This window comes from Rhinoderma darwinii, chromosome 8 (assembly GCF_050947455.1).
Source record: "Rhinoderma darwinii isolate aRhiDar2 chromosome 8, aRhiDar2.hap1, whole genome shotgun sequence".
Taxonomy (NCBI): domain Eukaryota; kingdom Metazoa; phylum Chordata; class Amphibia; order Anura; family Rhinodermatidae; genus Rhinoderma; species Rhinoderma darwinii.
Window position 1 is genome coordinate 38,251,771 of NC_134694.1, and position 23,027 is coordinate 38,274,797.

General features: G+C 43.9%; 1 protein-coding gene across 2 annotated transcripts in view; it reads right to left on the minus strand.

The window, feature by feature from the left end:
• LOC142659452 (Krueppel-like factor 8) overlaps positions 1 to 23,027 on the minus strand; it is a 119,400-nt gene that overhangs the window by 64,391 nt on the left and 31,982 nt on the right. For both annotated transcript variants that reach the window (XM_075835603.1, XM_075835602.1), the window contains exons 2-3: positions 6,717 to 7,230; positions 3,941 to 4,054 (exon numbers count right to left, since the gene is read on the minus strand). In XM_075835603.1, coding sequence (XP_075691718.1) covers positions 3,941 to 4,054; positions 6,717 to 7,230 — 628 coding nt within the window. The remainder of the gene's footprint in view (positions 1 to 3,940; positions 4,055 to 6,716; positions 7,231 to 23,027) is intronic.

The window sequence follows — 23,027 nt, forward strand, 5'->3', positions numbered from 1 at the left end:
ATGAATGCGCTGTGGATGGTGCAAATTAAAAATGTATATTTTTCCCTAGATGTGCCATTCAGTGGCAAATATGTCATGCCCAGCTTATGACGCTGGAGACACACACCCCAAAAATTGTTAAAAGGGTTCTCCCGGGTATGACGATGCCATATATGTTGAAGGAAACTGCTGTTTGGGGACGCTGCAGGGTTCAGGGCCGAGGGAGCACCATTTGGCTTTTGGAGAGCGGATTTTGCTTGGTACTATATTTGTTTGAGTATTGCTGGTGTTTTATAATGTGGGGGTACATGTAAGCGGGGCGGAGTATATAAGGGGCATAGTCAGGTGGTATAAAAAAATAAAAATAATCCATAGATGTGTGTTACGCTGTGAAGCAATCCTTTCTGCACAGGCCGGTGTCGCACTGATAAATGGTGTCATTTCTTATCCCCCTTTTGGTCCACACTCCGCGCCTTTGTAGTTTGGGGAATTTTGCTGGGAAAGTGTTGTCCTGGTATAATACGGGCACCGTCGCTTCCAGCGGATATGTTTGGGCCCTCCCCTTCCTGGTTCCCTAATTTTAGGTCCTTGATAAATCGCCTCTTGAAACTGAAGAAATGTTCCCCTCGGGCACAACTGCATATTTTTTTATTTCCTGACTTATTGGAGCCATAACTAATTTTATTTTTTCATAGACGTAGCGGTATGAGGGCTGGTTTGTTGCGGGACGAGCTGTAGTTATTATTGGTACCATTTTGGGGTACATGCGACTTTTTGATCACCTTTTATCCTATTTTTTGGGATGCCAGGTAAACAAAAAAACGCAATTCTGGCACAGCTTTTTTCGTTTTTTTTATACAGCGTTCACCATGCGTTATAAATTACATGTTAACTTTATTCTGCGGGTCAGTACGATTCCGGCGATACCTAATTTATAGCACTTTTTTATGTTTTAAAACTTTTTGCACAATAAAATAACTTTTGTAAAAAGAATGTATTTTTTCTGTCGCCAAGTTGTGAGAACCATAACTTTTTAATTTTTTTGTCGACGGAGGTGTATGAGAGCTTGTTTTTTGCGGGACGAGCTATAGTTTTTATAGGTACCATTTTTGGATACGTGCGACTTTTTGATCACTTTTTATTGTAATATTTGTAGGGCAAAGTGACCAAAAAACAGAAACTCTGGTAACGTTTTTTACGGGTTTTTTTTACGCTGTTCACCGCGTGCAATAAATAATATAATATTTTGATACCTCCGGTCGTTACGGTCGTGGCGATAACAAATACATATGGTTTATTATTATTTTTCAATAATAAAGGACTTGATAAGAGTAAAAGGGGATTGTGTTTTATTTGATTACTTGAAACTTTTATTGTTTTCAAACTTTTATTTTTTGCACTTTTTTTTACACTTTTTTATACTTTTTTTTACACTTTTTCTCAAGTCCCACTAGGGGACTTGAAGGTCCAACAGTCAGATTTTTTTTTTTCTAATACATTGCACTACCTATGTAGTGCAATGTATTAGATCTGTCAGTCATTCACTGACAGCAAGCCGTTTAGGCTTCGCCTCCCGGCGGGGCCTAAATCGGCTTCCGTAATGGCAGAGCAGGAGACCATTGTGTCTCCTGTTGCCATAACAGCAGTCGCCAGTCCCGATTGCCTGTCAGGGCTGGCGATCTGCTAGTAACCGCTACGATGCAGCAATCGCTTTCGATTGCTGCATCGAAGGGGTTAATGGCAGGGATCGGAGCTAGCTCCGGTTCCTGCCGTTACAGGTGGATGTCAGCTGTACAGTACAGCTGACCTCCACCGCTGATGACGCCGGATCAGCTCCTGACCCGGCGCCATCTTGCCGGCAGCTACGGAAGCCGATCAGGCTCCGCCGCCGGGCGGATCTTGACCGGCTTCGGTGCTAGGCAGACCGGGAGGCCAGTATTAGGCCTCCGGTTGCCATTGCAGCCACCGGAACCCCGGCAATTTCATTGCTGGGGCTCCGATGAGCTGCAAACACCTTAAGTGCAGCGATCGCGTTTGAGCGCTGCACTTAAGGGGTTAATGGCGGGGATCGAAGCTAATTTCGGTCCCCGCCGTTACAGTCGGATGTCAGCTGTAAGATACAGCTGAGATCCGACGATGATGGCACCGACTCAGCTTCTGAGCCGGTGCCAAACGTTTGACGTACATGTACGGCATTTTGCGGGAAGTCAATGCTTTCCATGACGTACATGTACGTCAAATGTCGGGAAGGGGTTAAATCACCTGAAACCAGGGCAGGTGCTGAAACTCATACGTGGGCTTCGCATAAGCTTTTTCAAGGGGAATTATTGTAATGCTGTAAGACATCTCAGTTCGTAGCACGCCTGTCAATCACAGCCTTCCCCTATTATTGTGGTTGCACAATGATCAAGATGTAAATGTATATTTAAAACGAGGGAACTTCCTTGCGTTTTACATGTGCATCATAGTGTAGAAAGGGGTTATACAACATCGAATATAAATATACCTGGAGAACCATTTCTTGCAGAAAGTAATACAAAAACCTGCAATGTAAGGTTATAAAACTAAACACACAAGCTGTCTAAGATTATTGTGCAAAATCCATCTTGTGTAGATTAACATAGATCTGTCATCTTACAATGCTTCCCTATGTAAGAACAGCAAAGTATGGGGACAGGTCCGCTCTACTATTAGCCCAAACATCATAAAAATAATAAAAAAAGTATTGTGCTATATTTTTCTTTTGGGCTAATATTAGCAAACAAAGAAAGTAGTGGACTTATGAAAGTTATGAATCTGCTGCATTTATGAGGTTCATGCTCTCCTTGCTCTACTCCCCAATAATTGATGTCTGCCATTTATACATCAATCACTGCTGAGAGGGGCAGGGAGAGCGCTCTCCTCATGAACACAGGGGACTCATAACTAAAAGTCTGCATACACGGGGCAGCTTCGTAAGGTTATGTTCACACGACAACGCCAAATACATCTGAAATTAAGGAGCTGTTTTCAGGAGAAAACAGCTCCTGAATTTCAGACGTTTTGACAAGTGCACGCGTTTTTCGCGGCGTCTTTTACGGACGTAATTGGAGCTGGTTCTCATTGGAGTCAATGAAAAACGGCTCCAATTACGTCCCAAGAAATGTCCTGCACTTCTTTGACACGGCTGTAATTTTACACGGCGTCTTTTGACAGCGACACGTAAAATGACAGCTCGTCTGCACAGAACATCGTAAGACCCATTGCAAGCAATGGGCAGATGTTTGCCGACGTATTGGAGCAGTCTTTTCAGGCGTAATTCGAGGTGTAAAACGCCTCCATTACGTCTGAAAAGAGGTCGTGTGCACATAGGAAAGACCCGCTTTAAAATAAATTTTTCAAATGCACTAAACAACAAAAAGTATTTTACGAAATTTACCTGCAAATTCTACCCTCAAGTTGTGCTATTATCTCTAGTACAAAAAAAGAAAGGTGTTCTTTGTTATTCCTTTTTTTTTCTTCATAATCTAGTCATTCTAGACGTATTATAGTTAAATATCTGATGGGGTAAACGATGATTTCCAGTGAAAAAAATCCAACATGTATTCTGCCGATATTTCTCAGCAGAAATGAGAGGCTGACCCTCGTTTTTTTGCAGCGGTTTGGTAGTTTACAGCGTTTTTTTTTTACATGCAGATTATCCCCATTCAACTTTGGATAATCTGCTTGTGGCTTCCAATAACGAGTTTTGCGGCGGAAAACACAGTGGAAACGGTGTCAAGAAATTACTTATCACTTTTTTTTCAGCAAGGCGAATTGCTATTCTGCCCGCTGAAAATTTGACTCCAGTCTAAAAAAAAAAGCCCGGCGGTTTCTTGTTTGCATCAATAAAACCCTTGTTACTATCGAAATTCACTCTGATTCAGATGTAAAAAAAAAAAAACACAATTTTTTTTTTTTGGGTCGTTAACTGAAAAAATACCTGAATTAAGTGATAATCCAACTTGTCCAAGATCACATGGAGACTGATCAGTCCTTGAATCTGAATCTTCTACTTCAGATGCTGGTGACCGGATCATTAAACCATGGGTCTCTCCTATTTTCAATTTATTAAAAAAAAAAACACACAAAAAAACCACAACAATTATTTTTTCCTACGTTCACATTATGTGCATTATTTCATGTTTCAAGTTATTAAAGGAAATCTGTCAGCAGTTTTGACACCTCAAAACTGCTGTCAGCGCGATATAGGGAAAGGGGAGTGTTTTGTAACGTTACCTTTGCATGACGTATAATTCCCCCTGCACCGCAGCCGCAAGTGCCATTTTCTGCTCTCAGTGACTGATCTAGCAGCCAATCTGGAGACTGCTAGAGCCGTCTATCAAAGCAGAGGGGTGGGTCTGGCAGCATGCAGTGAGACGAGCGAAGGAGCACTTGCACATCAAGTGGGGGAATCAATGCCGTCCCCTATATCGCGAAGTCAGTAATCTTGAAGCCTCAAAACATTTCAAATAAAAATGCATTCAAAAGTTAAAAAAAACAAAAACCTGTGTTAGATGAGGAATGCAAAGGGGTTAATTAAGAGTACAAATAAAAATTAAAAAAAGGGGTCTCAAACAAATAATAATTTTAGAAATGATGTTACCTGCTGGTTTCAATTGACCAAGGATTGAAAAGGTGTAAAACTTACAATAAATAAGGATTATTTATAGTAAAGAAACAAAATTACCAAATTATGAAGGGTCAAGCAGAACTGAACTTGTTAAAATGTCAGTAGTCAGCAGCCTAAGGCCCTGTTCACACAGTGTTTTTTGATGCGGAAACCACGTCGGAAAACGTCCAAAAATGCCCACGATTCATTTCATCTCGTGGGAAAAAGAAGCGACATGCCCAATCTTCGGGCGTTTACGTCTCTGAACTCCCATTGACATCAATGGGAGGCAGAGAAAGCGTATTTCACTGCGTTTTTGCCCATGGCTTTCAATGTGCCATAGCAAAAAACACAGCAGAAAAATGCGGTAAACGGCGTGCAAGCAGATAAAAATCTGGCTCAAAATTCCAAACAGAATTTTGAGGCAGAATTTTCTGTCTGCAAAAAAACTCAGTGTGAACAGGGCCTTAAAGAGGCTCTGTCACCACATTATAAGTGCCCTATCTCCTATATAAGAAGATTGGCGCTATAATGTAGGTGACAGTAATGCTTTTTATTTGGAAAAACTATCCATTTGAAACCAATTTATGAGCGATTTTTAGCTTTATGCTAATGAGTTTCTTAATGCCCAAGTGAGCATGTTTTTAATTTAGACCAAGTGGGAATTGTACAGAGGAGTGTATGACGCTGACCAATCAGCGTCATGCACTTCTCTCCATTCATTTATACTGCACTAGCGATATAGTTATATCACTATGTGCAGCCTCATACACAAATACTAACATTACTGCAGTGTCCTGATAATGAATATACATCACTACCAGCCTTGACGTGATGTTTATTCAGAATCCTGACACTTCTGAATCTTTTCTGTGAGATTCCAGCAAGGCAAGCGTAATCTCGTATGAAATGACAGGTTACATCGTAATCTCGCGAGATTACGCTTGCCTTGCTGGAATCTCACAGAGACACTACAGAAGTGACAGGATTCTGAATACACATCACATCCAGGCTGGTAGTGATGTATATTCATTATCAGGACACTGCAGTAATGTTAGTGGTTTGTGTATGTGGCTGCACATAGCGATATAACTATATCGCTAGTGCAGTGTAAATGAATGGAGAGAAGTGCATGATGCTGATTGGTCAGCGTCATACACTCCTCTGTACAACGCCCACTTGGTCTAAAGTAAAACACGCCCTCTTGGGCATTTAGAAACTCATTAGCATAAAGCTAAAAATCGCTCATAAAGTGGTCTAAAATAGATCGTTTTTCGAAATAAAAAGCATTACTGTCACCTACATTATAGCGCCGATCTTCTTATATAGGAGATAGGGCACTTATAATGTGGTGACAGAGCCTCTTTAAGGGCATATTTAGAAGTAGCAGGTTTTTGATGTGGGTTTGTAATCGTGCCTCAGCCACTAGGTGTAATAATACCCTAATACACACGTCTGAAATGAAACAAATGAATTGCAAGTGTGCTCTTCATATGCAGACATGTGAGAGAAAAATAAATGGGCATTAAATGTTTATCACCAAAATATTCAGCAGAGTTGTAGAGAGACTGTAAAACCTCACCCGATGGGGTCACAATGTAATTATTTTTACATGGCTATACAGTGGCACACGTCTGATATGTCGGGGAATACCTCCGACATAAAAGCCGAACACAATGTAAACAATGCCTAACTAACCATCTTTATCTACATATTTCACCCGTCTAGTCTCCTACATTATACAGTATCTCATCAATGAAAATTGTCTCTCGTTATTTATATATCATTCTGCCAAAGTCTGCTGTGTCAGACATCCATCAACATTTGCCTTATACCCCCCACACATTTTTTTTTTCTTTACTGTTTTGAAATCCTAATAAAAAGGTTCCGAATAAGAAAAATCATGCATTTGCATGTTGTGGTTTCTATCCCGTTCAATAGAGAAAAAACAAAAAAGCTATGTAGGATAGAACATAGAACTCTGTGGTTTTTAATTTCTCTTAAAAACAGTGCGATTTAATCAAAGCAAAAATGCGAAGTGTGAACAAACCTTTTGACAGGACCTACCAGTGCCGTCATTATTACACATACCCAAGAATGTACTCACCTGTTATTTTCCCGTCAGCTCCTATTAGCGGAACAGTGATCGATGCAGTAACACCATCTGGGGGCAGTGCTGTGTATACAACAGGAAGCGACTGCACTATAATAGGAATGGTTTGAAAATTTCCCATTTTACTGGGTAAATTGACCGAAGGGATAGTGTGAATGACATGAAGGATCTGCTGTCCACCACTGCCTTGTGAGGATGCCAAAATTGATCCTGGGGAAAGTACAGCAGGAACTGCGGAACCTAAGCTCGACAACGAGACCAGTTGAGTAGGTGCTGAAAGAAGCGCACTGGCCGAAAAGGTAGTGGTATGAGGAGGACCCTGAGATGTGTGAAAAGAGGTTTTAGGTTTATGTAGAGAGAGGTCTACTGGTTCAGCCTGTGGCATACTGCAGTCACTGTCCAGGAGTTGCTCAGGTGGCTCCATCTTGATGTCACTTAGAAGAGTAGGAGCGGATGTTTCAGTCCCAATATTGCAGTGGGATGAGATAAGTAGAGAGGAACTGTAGGCCTGAAGAGAGATTGAAAAGAAAACCAATGTGAAAAGTATACAATGATTAACCACTTCCCAACAGTTTTCGTTTTTATCCTTTCCGTTCCACTTTCCAAGAGCCTTTTTTTATTTTTCTGTCGACATAACCATAGGGCTTGATTTATGTAGGACAAGTTGTATTTTTAATGGTACCATTTGGAGGTACATAAAATTTACTTTTCATTTTTTAAAACATTATTAGTGGGATGTAATCGAAAAAAAAATAGTCGCCATTGTCTTTGGGGTTTTGATTTTATAATTTTAACTGCGGTAAAAATGACATGTTAACTTTATTATGTGGATCAGTACAATTGAGATGATACCAAATTTTTATAGCGGTCTTTATTGTATTACTAGTTGTACAAAATAAAAACAATTTGTTCAAAAAAATAATTATTTTGGGAGTACATATACGACTTTTGATCGATTTATTACTTTTTTGCATGACCAAAGTGAGCGTAAAACAGCAATTCTGGAGCTTTTTTTTTAAATTCTATTATTTTGTGCTGTTTTGCGTGATATATGAAGTTTTTTTAAAACGTTTAAATCATTTATTTTTTTCCATTATTTTAAGTAAAAAATGGAGAGAGATTTTATATATATATATATATATATATATACATATATACACACACACACACACACACACATACATACACGCTACCGTTCAAAAGTTTGGGGTCACCCAGACAATTTCGTGTTTTCCATGAAAACTCACACTTCTATTTATCAAATGAGTTGCAAAATGACTAGAAAATATATAAAAAAAATATATGAAGGAACTCCTCCAGCTCACCTTGTCACGGGAAGGATATAAGAGTCAGCAGCACGGATCCTCGTGTCGGCACACGCAGAAGATACAACAGAACCAGAAAAATTGGAGCCAGCGCTGGGAGTGTAGTTTCAGTAAAAACGGAAATCAAGTTTCCAAGTTTAATTGGTCTCGGTTAAAATCGAAGCACAGAGGCTGCGAAAAAATAGAGTGACAGGTAGGTACAGTCCAGAGTACAGAGAGAAGAAGATGAAAGGCGGTAGCCTACGCGTTTCAGACCTTCACTAGGTCCTTAGTCATGGCTTATGGGTCATAAGCCATGACTAAGGACCTAGTGAAGGTCTGAAACGCGTAGGCTACCGCCTTTCGTCTTCTTCTCTCTGTACTCTGGACTGTACCTACCTGTCACTCTATTTTTTCGCAGCCTCTGTGCTTCGATTTTAACCGAGACCAATTAAACTTGGAAACTTGATTTCCGTTTTTACTGAAACTACACTCCCAGCGCTGGCTCCAACTTTCCTGGTTCTGTTAGAAAATATATAGTCAAGACATTGACAAGGTTAGAAATAATGTTTTTTATTTGAAATAATAATTTTCTCCTTCAAACTTTGCTTTCGTCAAAGAATGCTCCATTTGCAGCAATTACAGCATTGCAGACCTTTGGCATTCTAGCTGTTAATTTGCTGAGGTAAATCGGGAGAAATTTCACCCCATGCTTCCAGAAGCCCCTCCCACAAGTTGGATTGGCTTGATGGGCACTTCTTGCATACCATACTGTCAAGCTGCTCCCACAACAGCTCTATGGGGTTGAGATCTGGTGACTGCGCTGGCCCCTCCATTACAGATAGAATACCAGCTGACTGATTCTTCCCTAAATAGTTCTTGCATAATTTGGAGGTGTGCTTTGGGCCATTGTCCTGTTGTAGGATGAAATTGGCTCCAATCAAGCGCTGTCCACAGGGTATGGCATGGCACTGAAAAATGGAGTGATAGCCTTCCTTATTCAAAATCCCTTTTACCTTGTACAAATCTCCCACTTTACCAGCACCAAAGCAACCCCAGACCATCACATTACCTCCACCATGCTTGACAGATGGCATCAGGCACTCTTAAAGGCATCTTTTCAGTTGTTCTGTGTCTCACAAATGTTCTTCTGTGTGATCCAAACACCTCAATCTTCGATTCGTCTGTCCATAACACTTTTTTCCAATCTTCCTCTGTCCAATGTCTGTGTGCTTTTGCCCATATTAATCTTTTCCTTTTATTATCCAGTCTCAGATATGGCTTTTTCCTTGCCACTCTGCCCTGAGGGCCAGCATCCCAGAGTCGCCTCTTCACTGTAGATGTTGACACTGGCATTTTGCGGGTACTATTTAATGAAGCTGCCAGTTGAGGACCTGTGAGGCGTCTATTTCTCAAACTAGAGACTCTAATGTACTTGTCTTGTTGCTCAGTTGTGCAGCGGGGCCTCCCACTTCTCTTTCTACTCTAGTTAGAGCCTGTGTGTGCTGTCCTCTGAAGGGAGTAGTAAACACCGTTGTAGGAAATCTTCAGTTTCTTGGCAATTTCTCGCGTGGAATAGCCTTCATTTTTTAAAAACAAGAATAGACTGTCGAGTTTCACATGAAAGCTCTCTTTTTCTAGCCATTTTGAGAGTTTAATCGAACCCACAAATGTAATGCTCCAGATTCTCAACTAGCTCAAAGGAAGGTCAGTTTTATAGCTCCTCTAAACAGCAAAACTGTTTACAGCGGTGCTAACATAATTGCACAAGGGTTTTCAAGTGTTTTCTAATCATCCATTAGCCTTCTAACACAGTTAGCAAACACAATGTACGATTAGAACACTGTAGTGATGGTTGCTGGAAATGGGCCTCTATACACCTATGTAGATATTGCATTAAAAACCAGACATTTGCAGCTAGAATAGTCATTTAGCACATTAACAATGTATAGAGTGTATTTCTGATTAATTAAACGTTATCTTAATTGAAAAAAACTGTGCTTTTCTTTCAAAAATAAGGAACTTTCTAAGTGACCCTAAACTTTTGAACGGCAGTGTATATATATATATATATATATATATATATATATATATATATATATATATATATATATATATATATATACACACACACACACACACATACACACACACACATATATACACACACACACACACACACACACGGTGTGTGTTTTTATATATATATATATATATATATATATATATATATATATATATAGATAGATATAGATCACACACGCGATGTTGCTTATACAATACTTTGCAATACGTATTGCAGTGTATTGTCTTTTTAACGTTCTTCTTTTATTGTATTGTCCTGCCTTTGTTCTAATGTGCCGGCCATGGAAACCCATCGGCACCCAGCAATTGAATCGCGGGCGGGAGGGGCGATAGGACCCTTTTTCTGAATTAAATGCTGAGATGCCGTGGTCGCTATTGAACGCAGCATCTAAGTGGTTAAACGGCCGGAATCAGAGTTTTCTCTGAGCAGGGTGTCAGCTGTAATATACATATGGAGAATGTAGAGGGGGCACAGCTCCTGAGCTCCATACTTACATGGCCAACATCGGCTGTACATTTACACCGGTTGTCAGAAAGGGATTGAAGAATAACAGAACCGCCACGTAAAATATTTATCTACAGTGTAGATGTAGACCCTGCTGCTATGGGGCCAGTGGGGCCCCAGCATATTTTGGCTTTAACTTTCCCATGGGTAAGGTGAACCGACACAGGGCCCCTTGTGACAGACAATGTGACATTGCCAAATGGGAGAGTAATCAGGGAAAGGGTTATGTTACCAAACTCTTCTATAAGCAATAGGGGCCGGATGCCGAATTATAAATACTAGCACCATGAATAAGAGGTAATGTTATTTGTATTTTTGATATACCAAGTGTATTGGAGATGCTCTGATCTAGTTGTCTAGCCATCACAATCTGACACTTGTCAGGGACGTCAGATTTTTAGGATGCATTCAGACGTTGCAGTTGAGGTGCAGTTAAAACTGCATTAATAAAAAAAATCCAAAAACCACGTGTGTTAACATTGATGTATTTTTGTCGATGTGGTTGAAGAGAACAGGAATTTTAAAAGTGACTCTTCCTACAGGATATACCCTGCCCACAGACAGTGAGCTAATCAGTGTGTCCGCAAGTAGTAGGAGAAGCAGATACAAGGTAAGAGAAGTATGACAAACACTAGCAGGGAATCCCTCAAACTGATGACCCTAAATTAAAAACCTTGAAAAAATGGGTGGGAGCTGTGTTCCCCAATGAACTGGACAAGAAAAGGATTTTACGGTGAGTACTCGAAAAATCATGTTTTATTGTTTGTCACATTGGGGGACACAGACCGTGGGACGTCCTAGAGCAGTACCCAGGAGTGGGAACAGAACACAGGATATGGACAGCTATTTCACAGATGCCTGCAAGACCTTGCGACCAAGGGAAGCATCTGCCGAAGCAAAGGTGTGCACCTGGTAGAAGTTGACAAAGGTGTGCAGAGAAGACCACAAGGCCGCCTTGCACAATTGAAGGGCAGAGGCCTGACGCCGCACAGTCCAGGCAGCCCCAACCTGATAAAATTCTGGACAAGGAAAAATGCAAGGGGGGGGGGGGGGAGCATGAGATCTAATGAAGGTAGGACTTCCATGCACAATAGTAAATGTGGGCTGAAGAAGGCTTCCTAGCCTTAAAAGGGTTTTTCGAGATCTAATACATATTTTTAATCATTAGTCTGCTGCTATTTTACCCAAAAATAACCCTTTCCCCCAAATACCTTGCATTCCGTTTAGTTCCGTTGTCCGTTTCCATCCTGCACTGTGTTTACATCCATCAGTTCTTCTGTGACAGCTTACAGTCCACTTCCAGCATGGAGCGCTTCTCTCCCAGCATGAATTGTACAGAGCACGCGTGGTTCAAAAATAGATACTTTGAACCGCGCATGCGCAAGCTTGATGCCCCATTGACTAGGTGCCTCGCCCACTGAAGGAACGTCAATGATGATGCACCATTCATGGGAGCCAGCAGTTAGTCTGGAAGTTCACAAGAGCGCTTTACTGTCGGGACGTCATCGGAAGTCCTGAATTCCAATGGGGGCGGCGTAACCAGACCAAAGTTGCAATTAGAAGAAATCAAGGTCTTTCAAAAGGTAAGTAATTTAGAAAGTTTAATTAAAAGATATTTGTTACAAGTCAGTAAATAGTTTTTGTAAAGTGTAAAACCCCTTTAAGCACGGTGATAACACACTCTGAAAACCTACAAGCCCTCAGAACGGCGGCCTCAGCCACGCCATTAAATGTAGCGACCTTAAAAATTCTGGTGGGAAAGATGTCCCTGAGAAAGGTCAGGACAGAGAGCTAAGAGCCATGGGACGATAGCCAACAGGGACACAAGGTCTGCGTACCAAAAGAAGTGTGGCCAATCTGGGGTTACCAGAATGGCAGGAAGCCCTTCTGCCCTGAGCGGCAGGAGAGGCAGAGGAGGGAAGATGTACAGGAGACGGAAGTCGGACCATGGCACCACGAGAGAGTCCACAGCGCTGGTCTTTCGGTCCCGGGCGATGAAGCAGGGGACCTGGCGATTGAACCTGGAGGCCATCAGGTCCAGACGACCCCACCTGAGACAAATTCGGTTGAAGACATCTTTGTGAGACCACTCCCCGGGATCCACCGTTTCGCCACTGAGAAAGTCCGTGGCCCAATTTTCGATCCCGGGAATGTAAACCGCTGTGTGTGCCGGAGCGTGTGCTTACTCCCAGACAAGGACCGATGAAGCTTTGGCCATCACTGCGACGCTGCATGTGCCGGCTTGGAGATTAAGATAAGACACTGTCATGGCAGTATCCGTTTGAACCCTCACTGGTTGTCTGGACAAAGACTGAGTTTAGTGCTGGAGGCACAGAAAAATTGCTCTCAATTCCAGAAAATTGAAGGGAAGACTCCTCTGGAGACCACAGACCCTAATCTGTGAGGTACCAAAAGATTCCCCCTTCTTCTCTTGAGACTGGCACCGATGGAGAGGATCAGGCAGTTCAGAGAGAGGAAGGAGTGCTCCTGGGGCTTGGTCTGAGAAGTTATCCACCACCGAAGCTAGCAACGGGCAGAGTGGAAGGTTTGACTCCAGATTCAGCTATTGCAAGGATCGTTCCCACCGGGAGAGGATCGCCCACTGTGGAGGGTGCGTGTGTAACCTCACTAAAAGAATTGTAACAAAATGCAAGTAAAGAGAAAAAAAACGCACTCATCCAATTTGCCGTAGAAAATTCTTTAATGCTTGTAAAAAGGTGTGGGGGAAAGACCAAGACAGTGTCTTAGTCTTCCCCCCACACCTTTTTACAAGCATTAAATAATTTTCTACGTCAGACCGGGAGTCACGATCTGTGGGTATGTGGGCCCACTGGGCCGTATCCCCGTAGCGGTATAGCAGCTGGCCAACAGAGTTCCAAGTCAATGTACAAATAGTCCAAGCACAAGGGTACCTGTAGTGGTTCAGACAGTAGCAAAGGCTAGACACAGATGGGACCTTGAAAGCAGACACCTGACGTGGTGTAATACAGCAGGGGGAACTGGTGGCACAACACGACTCCAACAGGTTTAAGGCACAGGAACAAATAACATGGGATACAGGTAGCAGGGTACGGGAAACAACAGGAACAGGATAACACTAAGGGACCATTTGCAAGACTAACTTAGGAAAATACAACAACGTTCAGGCAAAGTGCAAAGGGGCAGGGCCCTTCTTATAGTCCCGGGTGATTATGGGCTAATTAGTTATAATTCCCATGTGCGCGCTGGCCCTTTAAGGCCGGACAAGAGTATGCGCGCGCACCCTATGGGACAAAGCGGACCGGAGCGGAAAGTGAGTGCTGGCGTCTCCTGGGGAGGAGATGCGGGCCAGTGCTCACAGATCCAAAGCTGCGGCCGCCAGGGGGTAAGTAATCCCTACGGTCTGTGGCCATGGACGCTAGCTACACCGGGTGAGCCCAGCTTTTTCCGCTCTACTTGCATTGTGGGACATATGGTCTTACCTACGAAGCCCAGCACCTACCTAGACGTGCCCCTCCGTGGGCAGTGAACTGCCGAATGTCTAGAAGGACTACTGATCCCAGCAGTGCCGACTGATTCTCTTCTACTTTAGCTCACTAAAGGAATTGTCTCGTTTGAGGCCACCATGGTCCCGAGAACCCGCGTGCAGAGGCGGATTAAAGTAGGCACAGCCATCGGTAATGAATGGATACCATCCCCAAGAAATGAAGAGATGCTCAGGGGAAAAGAAAACCTTCAAGCGAGTGTCAAAGACGAACCCCCAAAAGACGGTCTGCTGGGACTGAGAAAGGCAAGACTTGGACTAATTAATGATCCAACCATACCGATTCAGAGTGTCCAGAGTGATCTGGAGAGATCTCTCGTTGTTCTCCCTGGAGGGAGACTTGATCAGTATGTTGTCAAGGTACAAGGTAACCGACACCACCCTGGTGCGAAAAAATGGCATCACAACAGAGAGAACCTTTGTAAATACAATCGAGGCTGTGGCCTGGCCAAATGGAAGGGCCACAAATTGGTAATGACAGGACAGTAATGCAAAGCGCAAGAAGCGCTGGTGGGTAATGCAGATAGGGACATGCAAATATGCGTGCTAGATGTCCACAGAAGGAAGAAACTCCCCTGCTCCATGGAAGTGGTGAGAGAACAGAGAGATTCTATCCAAAAATGACAAACCTAAACATGCACGTTGAGATGATAGAGATCCAGGATAGGCCAAACCGAACTGTCGTTTTTGGGGATGAAAACCCCTGAATCTTTGGCAGAAGCAGGGAGTCGATCGCCGGAAAAACTTCAGGCAAATGCGGCCTTAATGGTTCCAACCTTCACAGGTGGAGGTTGAGAATGCCAGGCGGGCAGAGTCTTGAAGGAACGTTTGCCCCGGTGATCCTGCGACCTTGGGCATGTGGTGTTAGAGAAACCGCGAAAAGAATGAAAATGCAGACCCGCCTTTTTGGCCCGAGTAGTGTGCTTTTTTCGAGGATGATGGGTGTTTTCTCAGACCAAGCCTTGAGCCAGGTAGTGCTGTGAACAGCGATGAAGAAAGCGGCATCAAGGGCAGATTTATAGATATACTTGGACGCATTGGAGATAAGGTGAGACAGATAAACCAGTTCCTCTGGAGGAGGACCTGAGAGCAGGCCACAACAGAGTTTGTGTGCCCATTCATGGATAGCTCTGCAAACTCGGACAGAAGCGAAAATAAGGCAAAGGGCATAGCCAGAGGCATCAAAAGTGTTTTAAACAAAAGGAGTCCACGCGGCTATCCAGAGGATATTTGAAGGAAGGTAGTGGCCTTGGCTAAATGAGAAACCGGAGGATCCACCGCCAGAGACCTCATTCGTGCAGAAAAATTGCCTTCTTGAAAGCGGTAGAAAACATCCAGAGTGGGAGAACTTCTTGTCCGGGTGCTTCCATTCCTTAAAGACAATACCCTCTAGTTCCAAGTGGGCTGGAACAACAGCCTGAGGACATTGAGGCTGAATGAAGGAAATGGAGTCAGTGGAAGGTGCAGAATCAGTGACCTGAAGTGTGTCATGGACAGCTCTAATCCTCCACCGAGGTGGGAATAGGGGTAAAACCCCTACCAACTGAATCCGATTCGGAATCAGACAATTGAGTCGGAGTCATACACTGTCAGACAGAACCTCTACCTAGGGCTTGAGAAGGCGCCCGACCTGGCTTCAGGAGAGGAAATAGCCTGTCCACATGGGGAGGTGAAACAGAAGAGGATTGTGAAAATGAAGGTAGGCCAGAAAATCTGATCCGCTTACGGGATCTGCCACGGGGAGAAGTCATGGACGGGGAGTCCATATAGGGGCGGGCAGAATAAGAGTCCGGCGGCTGGGCAGACATGCCATTCTGGATCCACACACATCATACCAGGGGTGAACAATACTGGGGGTGGCGGGGGTGCAGAGGCGGCAGGCATTACATAAGGAAGTAGACTAACCACAAAGAAATTTAGTATTGCACTTGGAACAGGCATAATAAACCACAAAGCTTGTGTGGAGTGAGAGTTCACCTTTAGAATCAGACATGGCACTAGAGAAGGTTACTTAGGTGGCTCTGTCACCAGTTTATAACTTCCCCATCTCCTACCTAATAGGGGCTTTGATGTCGATAACTACCGCTTTTGTTTTAAACGTTTATTATTGACCAAGCTATGAACATTTTTCGATTCATGCAATTTTTTTCTAAATGCCCAACTGGGTGTTTTTTTGCTATTTACCAATTGGGCGTTGTATAGAAAAAAGTGTATGACGCTGACCAAATCAGTATCATAGACTTCTCTTCATTCCAGCCCAGCTTGATTCACAGCACAGATCTCGCGAGATCACGCTGTGACGCGACTTCCTCTCGCAAGTCCTTCACCGATGCGACGAAAGAGTGAACAGACGTTGCCTCCAAATGCTGCAGATTTGGATAAACATCCTGGCACAATTGGAGGTGATGTCTGTTCAGTCTTCCGTCGCTCCGGTGAAGGACATGCAGGAGGAAGTCACATCATGCTGCGCTGTGAATCAAGCTGGGTTGGAATGAAAGGAAGTGTATGACGCCGATTGGTCAGCGTCATAGACTTTTCTATACAATTCCCACCTGGTGAATAGGGAACAAAAATCGCCCAGTCAGGCATTTAGAAAAAATTAGCATCAATCGAAATATAGTCCTAACTTTTTTTTTAAAACAAGTAGTTATCTACATCAAAGCGTGTAATGATGGGGGTAAGGAAACAGACAAGTGAGCCCTAATCTACCCGCCACTCAGTCCCTGCCTACATGCAACGACCCGCCCTAGGCGACGGGGTACAACTGGGCGACGGTCCCTACGCTCAATAAGTGCACGACAGACAAACAGACAAGGGTACACAGAAGCAAGGGAAAAGGGGCAGTTGCCCACGGCAACACCGTGAGCAACAAGAGAGGTGAACGAGCCGAGTCAAAGCAGGAGAGTACGAGGTACCAAACGCAGAGCAGGAGAGTAGTCAGTAAGCCAGGGTCAATACGAAGCAGGGTCAAATGATACAAGAAGCTGCAGCAGGGCCAGGAAACAAAACGAGAAGAATCACAAGCAAGGAGGAACAGGAAAGGCAGGTATAAATACACAGAGGGCGGGAGCTAGCTCCGTCTGGCCATGCTGTGATAGGCTCTCCCACTCCTCAGCCTGCCATCCTGAGTGGTGGAAGATGGAGTCAGTCTCACAGACATAGAAGCAGGTGCAGACTGATTACCTATGGGCGTGGATACAGAAGCTGTGCCTGGCAGATCCTTAACAAAGCGCCTATTAGATTAGGGAGGAAATAGGGAAGTTATAAACTGGAGAAAGAGCCTCTTTAACTTCACTCTGAAACAGTAGTAAAAGAAACTGGGAAAAAAAAACCCACTCAAACTGCGCAGAAAAAGGTACGGCTATTGAGGGAGTAATTGCTGCCTCATCTAGCACTGCTAGATAATTGCACTGCCTGAGCCTAGCTCTGCTAGGTAATGCACATTTCTTCAGAGAAATAACTCTGTAGGCTGTAGGCTATAGCACCTGTAGGGGAAGTAGAAAGAAGCAAACAATTCAGAAGTCCTTCATGAGGCAAGAAGCAGCAGCTCTGTTTAGGAGGTCCTGTCTCACCAGAAGCGTCCGTCCAGATGGAGGAGAACAGTGGGGAGCACTAAAGCTGGAGCGCTATTGGAGAATAGTGAAGGTCATGCCCCCATTCCCGCTGGTGCAATGATGCGCAAAATGACGCGTCTGGCCTAATGGTGCTGGCCATGATGTAAAAAACAACGCTGCTGGCTTACAAGCGTCAAGTAACGCAGAAGATTAAATAGGAAATCCCCACAATACACAAGCGGTGACCCCGGATAAAGGGGGTTAAATAACACTCACCGTGCTCGTCATCTCCCAGATACGCTGACCAGCAGGAGCACCTGCTCAGTGCTACCTCCTTTACAAAGGAGACACTGGTGGGCGAAATATTAGAGGTGCTCCATAGGTTGGTGGGTGAAGGAGGAGCGGACGTTCTTGTCCCGCTTGCCTTCATAGGCAGGTTGGACAACTGTGCATTTATATATGACACTGCGCTCGCCAAAAGGGGAACACAGGGAGAACCTGTGCTCCAGATTCTTCATGATGAAAAAAATAAAATAATAATTATAGGCAGAGACTCTGCTGATGATAGAAGAAGTGTCTGCCTGCTACGACACTAAGCGAAGACTGGATAGCTCAGTGTCTGTGGGCAGGGTATATCCTGTAGGAGTCATTTTTTATTCTCCGTGTCAAGCCTCCTAGTGGCAACAGCATATACCCACGGTCTGTGCCCTCCAATGTATTGAACAATAAATCACCGCAACAGCATCGAAAAACACAGAAATCGCAGTAAAAACACATGTGGTTTTCGGATGTGGTTTTTAAAAAAAAAAAAACTCAACATCTGCATACATCAATAGACAGTATTCACACCTCACGGATTTGTTGTCAATTTACTTGTTGTCAAGTAGTTTCAATAAAAATGGGAAATATTAAAGAAAAAAAACTTATACTTCCTCCTGGTTCCACTTCTGGCTTTGATTTCAAAATTTGCATCAGTATCTGCAACAAATACGTGATGTGTGAATGAAGCCTAAAGCCTTGCTCACACAGTGCATATTTCACAGGCATTTTTTTTTAGCCAAAACCAGAATTAGATCCAGGTTCATAACTTAGATGTGATGGATAACAGGGAGATCCTGCGTGTGCAGGACACACTGTCACTGAAGCAGTTAGTCCAGCTGATCTGACAGATTCAGAGAACGATACAGCTTCTATGTATCCAGGTACATAGAAGCTGTATCTGAAAAAGTGTAACTAATTGTTAATAAAAAAAAGTTGTTAAAGTTGGATAACACACTAAAATGCACCGTTTTAGTATTTTAAAAAAATATATAAAAAAAAAATAAAAAAGAGAAGGCGGCTTCTAAAGGTTTACATAGCCTTTAACCCCTTCCTGCAAAACGACGGGTCTGGTATGTCGCCATTGCAAGTAACTTATTGCAATCCGACGTACCAGACCCGTCATGAGGATGAAGCGGGCACAGGAGCTGTGCTCGCTTCATCTTCAGCGGGTGTCAGCTGTAATATACAGCGGACATCTTGCTACAACAGCGGTGTGGTAGAGGGAGCCCCCTCCCTCTGTCAACCCCTTCAATGCGGCGGTTGACAGAGGGGGCTCCCTCTGTGCCACACTGCCCCCCCCCCCCCCCACATCCCCAATGGTGCAACCAGGAGGCATAGCAATGGATTCCTGGAAACTTTGTTAATGCTGTTTTGAATACTTTAAAATGGGGCGATTTATAGGGGTTTGTACTGTATGGGCCCCTCAAAGCCACATCACAACTGAACTGGTCCCTGAAAAAATAGCCTTTTGAAATTTCTTCAATATGTGAAAAATTGGGGCAAAAGTTCTAAGCCTTGTAACGTCCTAGAAAAAGAAAAGAACGTTCAAATTAACGATTCCAACATAAAGTAGACATACTGTATGGGAAATGTGAAATAGTAACGCCCCATGGACACGAACGTGCTTTTGCGGCCGCAATTCCCCCGAAAATCCACGGGAGAATTGCGGCCCCATTCATTTCTATGGGGCCATGCACACGACCGTAGTTTTTACGGTCCGTGCATGGCCCGGGAGCCCGCACCGCAGAAAGAACAGACCTGTCTTATTACGGCCGTCTTCTGCGGTCCGGGCTCCTTAAAAGTATTGGCCGCGGCCAAAATACATGTCCCACGATTTGCGGGCGGCTCGCGGCTGACAGTCCACAGCCGGCCGACCCGAAAATCATGGCCGTGCACATGGCTACGGTCGTGTGCATGAGGCCTTACTCTTTTGTGTGGTATTACTGTCTGTTTTACAAACGGATACATTTAAATTGAGAAAAGCGCTAATTTTTGGAACAAATTTTCACGAATAAACATTGAATTTATCAACCAAATTTTCTCACTAACAAAGTACAATATATCACAAGAAAACAATCTCAGAATCGTCTGGATAGATAAAAGCAAAGTTATTACCACATGTCAGATTTGAAAAAATCAGCTTATTCTTTAAAGGTCAAAAACAGGATGTGTCCTGAAGGGGTTAATGCTTTAGAACTCCAAGACATTTTGGACAATCGTATGCTTCAAACTTTGTGGGAACAGTTATTTTTCTATCAGTAAAATATTCAGCAGAGTTGTAGAGAGACTGTAAAACCTCACCCGATGGAGTCACAATGTAATTATTTATACATGGCTATACAGTGGCACACGTCTGATAGGTCGGGGAATATCTCCGACATTAAACCCGAACACAATGTAAACAATGCCTAACTAACCATCTTTATCTACATATTTCACCCGTCTAGTCTCCTACATTATACAGTATCTCATCAATGAAAATTGTCTCGTTTTCTATAACGTTCTTCTTAAGTCTGCTGTGTTAGGACCTGTTTACACAGTATTTTGGCATGGATTCTGACATGGAATCCGCGTCGGAATCAGCGCCAAAAAACAGCCGAAATTGCCCTCCATTAATCTCAATAGGAGGAAGAGGCCTTTTTTTTCCAGGGAAGGAAAAAAAAAAAGGCGGCATGTGCTTTCTTGCCACGGCTTTCGCCTCTGACCTCCCATTAAAATCAATGGGTGGCAGAAAAAAACCCACGGCGCTTTCTGAGCATTTTTTGCCCACGGTCCTTGCATTAGATTCTAGCGCTGCTGGCGAAAAGGGGATCTCCTCCACTCCTCGTGGGAACAGGACTAGGTAAGTATTTATTTTATAATTTTTTTATTAGGCACTATGGGGCACTATACTGTATGGTGACACCTGCTAAGGGGGCATTGTACTGTATGGTGAAATCTGCTAAGGGGGCATTATACTGTATGGGGAAGCTATGGTAGTATCATACTGTGTGGTGCCAGCTATGGTGGCCATTATACGATATAGGGGCAGCTATGGGGCCATTATACTGTATGGGGGCAGTCAGGGCCGCCATCAGTGCAGTACTGCCGTCAGGAGGCCGGCCAGATATGTAAAAAAAAAAAAAAAGTGGCCCAATGGCCACATCAATGGGGCCATTGCAAGTGGGCCTAGATAAATTCACTCTAAAGCGAATGGGACTTTACCTATTGCAGGATGCGGGCCCGTTCTTTTTACCAGAGTATTACCATGGAAGGCCACTCCCCCGCCTTCCAAGCCAATAGGACTGCTGGAGACTTTCTTCTATTCTCCTCCTCTCCTCCACAGGAACACATGACGTGCGTGGTCGCGTACGGGGACGCAGGGAGGGAGGAGATGGATTCATCGTGTATTCCGCGGTGGCGGGAGTTCTGCCACCACCATTTGCCTTCTGTACTAGAGGGAGGATACAGGACCAGAAGAAACAGGGAATATTGCTGTGTAGTGTAGGAGGGAGGCCTGGGAGAGTTCCTGAAGCTGCAGCCTGCTCTGTGTTCTGTACAGACAGGCAGCAGCTTTAGTGCAATTCTAAGTTTTTTATTTTAAACTGTCTGCGGACTGCCAACCAGTGCCCCCTGCCCCATCGAGCCTACATTTTTTTCCATACCTGCCACATTACCTAATGTGTGCCATCATGCTCTCCCCTAGGGAGCCCCTGTGAAGGTGCGTCTCCTTCCTGACACCTCACAGATCCCCCTTTTTTTTGTATTATTTTTTTAAATCAATCCAATGTTTATTAACAAGAAAAAAAAGACATTGACAGTCAGATAACAATTGTATCAGCATCATATACAAAATTTCTAGCATGACAGAAAAATCCCAACATTACATCCCCCCCTCAACCCCTGCACAGCCCCCTATTAACATCTCTAACAGTTACACTTGGTACAAGATCAGTTCCATTGGCATGACCCAACGATTCCTTCCCCATCTGCTCTTGATGTGACTACAAATGATCCCTTAGGGTATGTGCACACGAGGGCATTACGTCCGTAATTGACGGACGTATTTCGGCCGCAAGTCCCGGACCGAACTCAGTGCAGGGAGCCGGGCTCCTAGCATCATACTTATGTACGACGCTAGGAGTCCCTGCCTCGCTGCAGGACAACTGTCCCGAACTGTAATAATGTTTTCAGTACGGGACAGTAGTTCCACGGAGAGGCAGGGACTCCTGGCGTCGTACATAACTATGATGCTAGGAGCCCGGCTCCCTGCACTGTGTTTGGTCCGGTACTTGCGGCCAAAATACGTCCGTTAATTACACATACACATACACATGCACATACCCTTATAAGACTTGCGTCTGTATTCTGCTCAGTTCAGATGACAACACCTCTGGGCAGGCCAACCATCTCCCCCACTGCATATCAAATTTCTTCACATTACCCCTTTTCGAAAAAAAATTATACTCCATCAGAATATTATGATTTAGCAATCCCACAATTTCCCTCTGCACGGAGGGCTCCTCATCCAACCAGTGTTTAGCGATGCACTTTCTAGTCGGATATAACATTTTTGCAATTGCCAAGCATTCCAACCTGTCACCCCCCCCAGTTCTCCCACAAACCCCAGCAACAACACCTTTGAATCCGACGCCAATTCCATATCATATACCTTTTTTATCAATTCCAATATCTTCCCCCATAAGGTCCGCAAGGCCCCACATGTCCAGAACATATGATAAATGTCCGCCTTCTCCTCCGGACATCTAGGACATTTAGCATCCGATCTGAGCCTCATCTGTTTTAGCACCCAGGGGGTTCGGTAAACTCGATGTATCAAGAAAAGTTGCGACCTCCTCTGCGCCATACTAAGAGAAGGATGGTAAGATGACGCTAATAACTCCTCCCACTCCTCTTTGGGCAAAGAGCCTATATTGTATTATTATTTTTAGCTAGGCAGTGATCTATTGGATATGTTTTGCATCATGCAAATCAAATCCAATAGATAACATGGAAATACTAACAGCTCCTCCC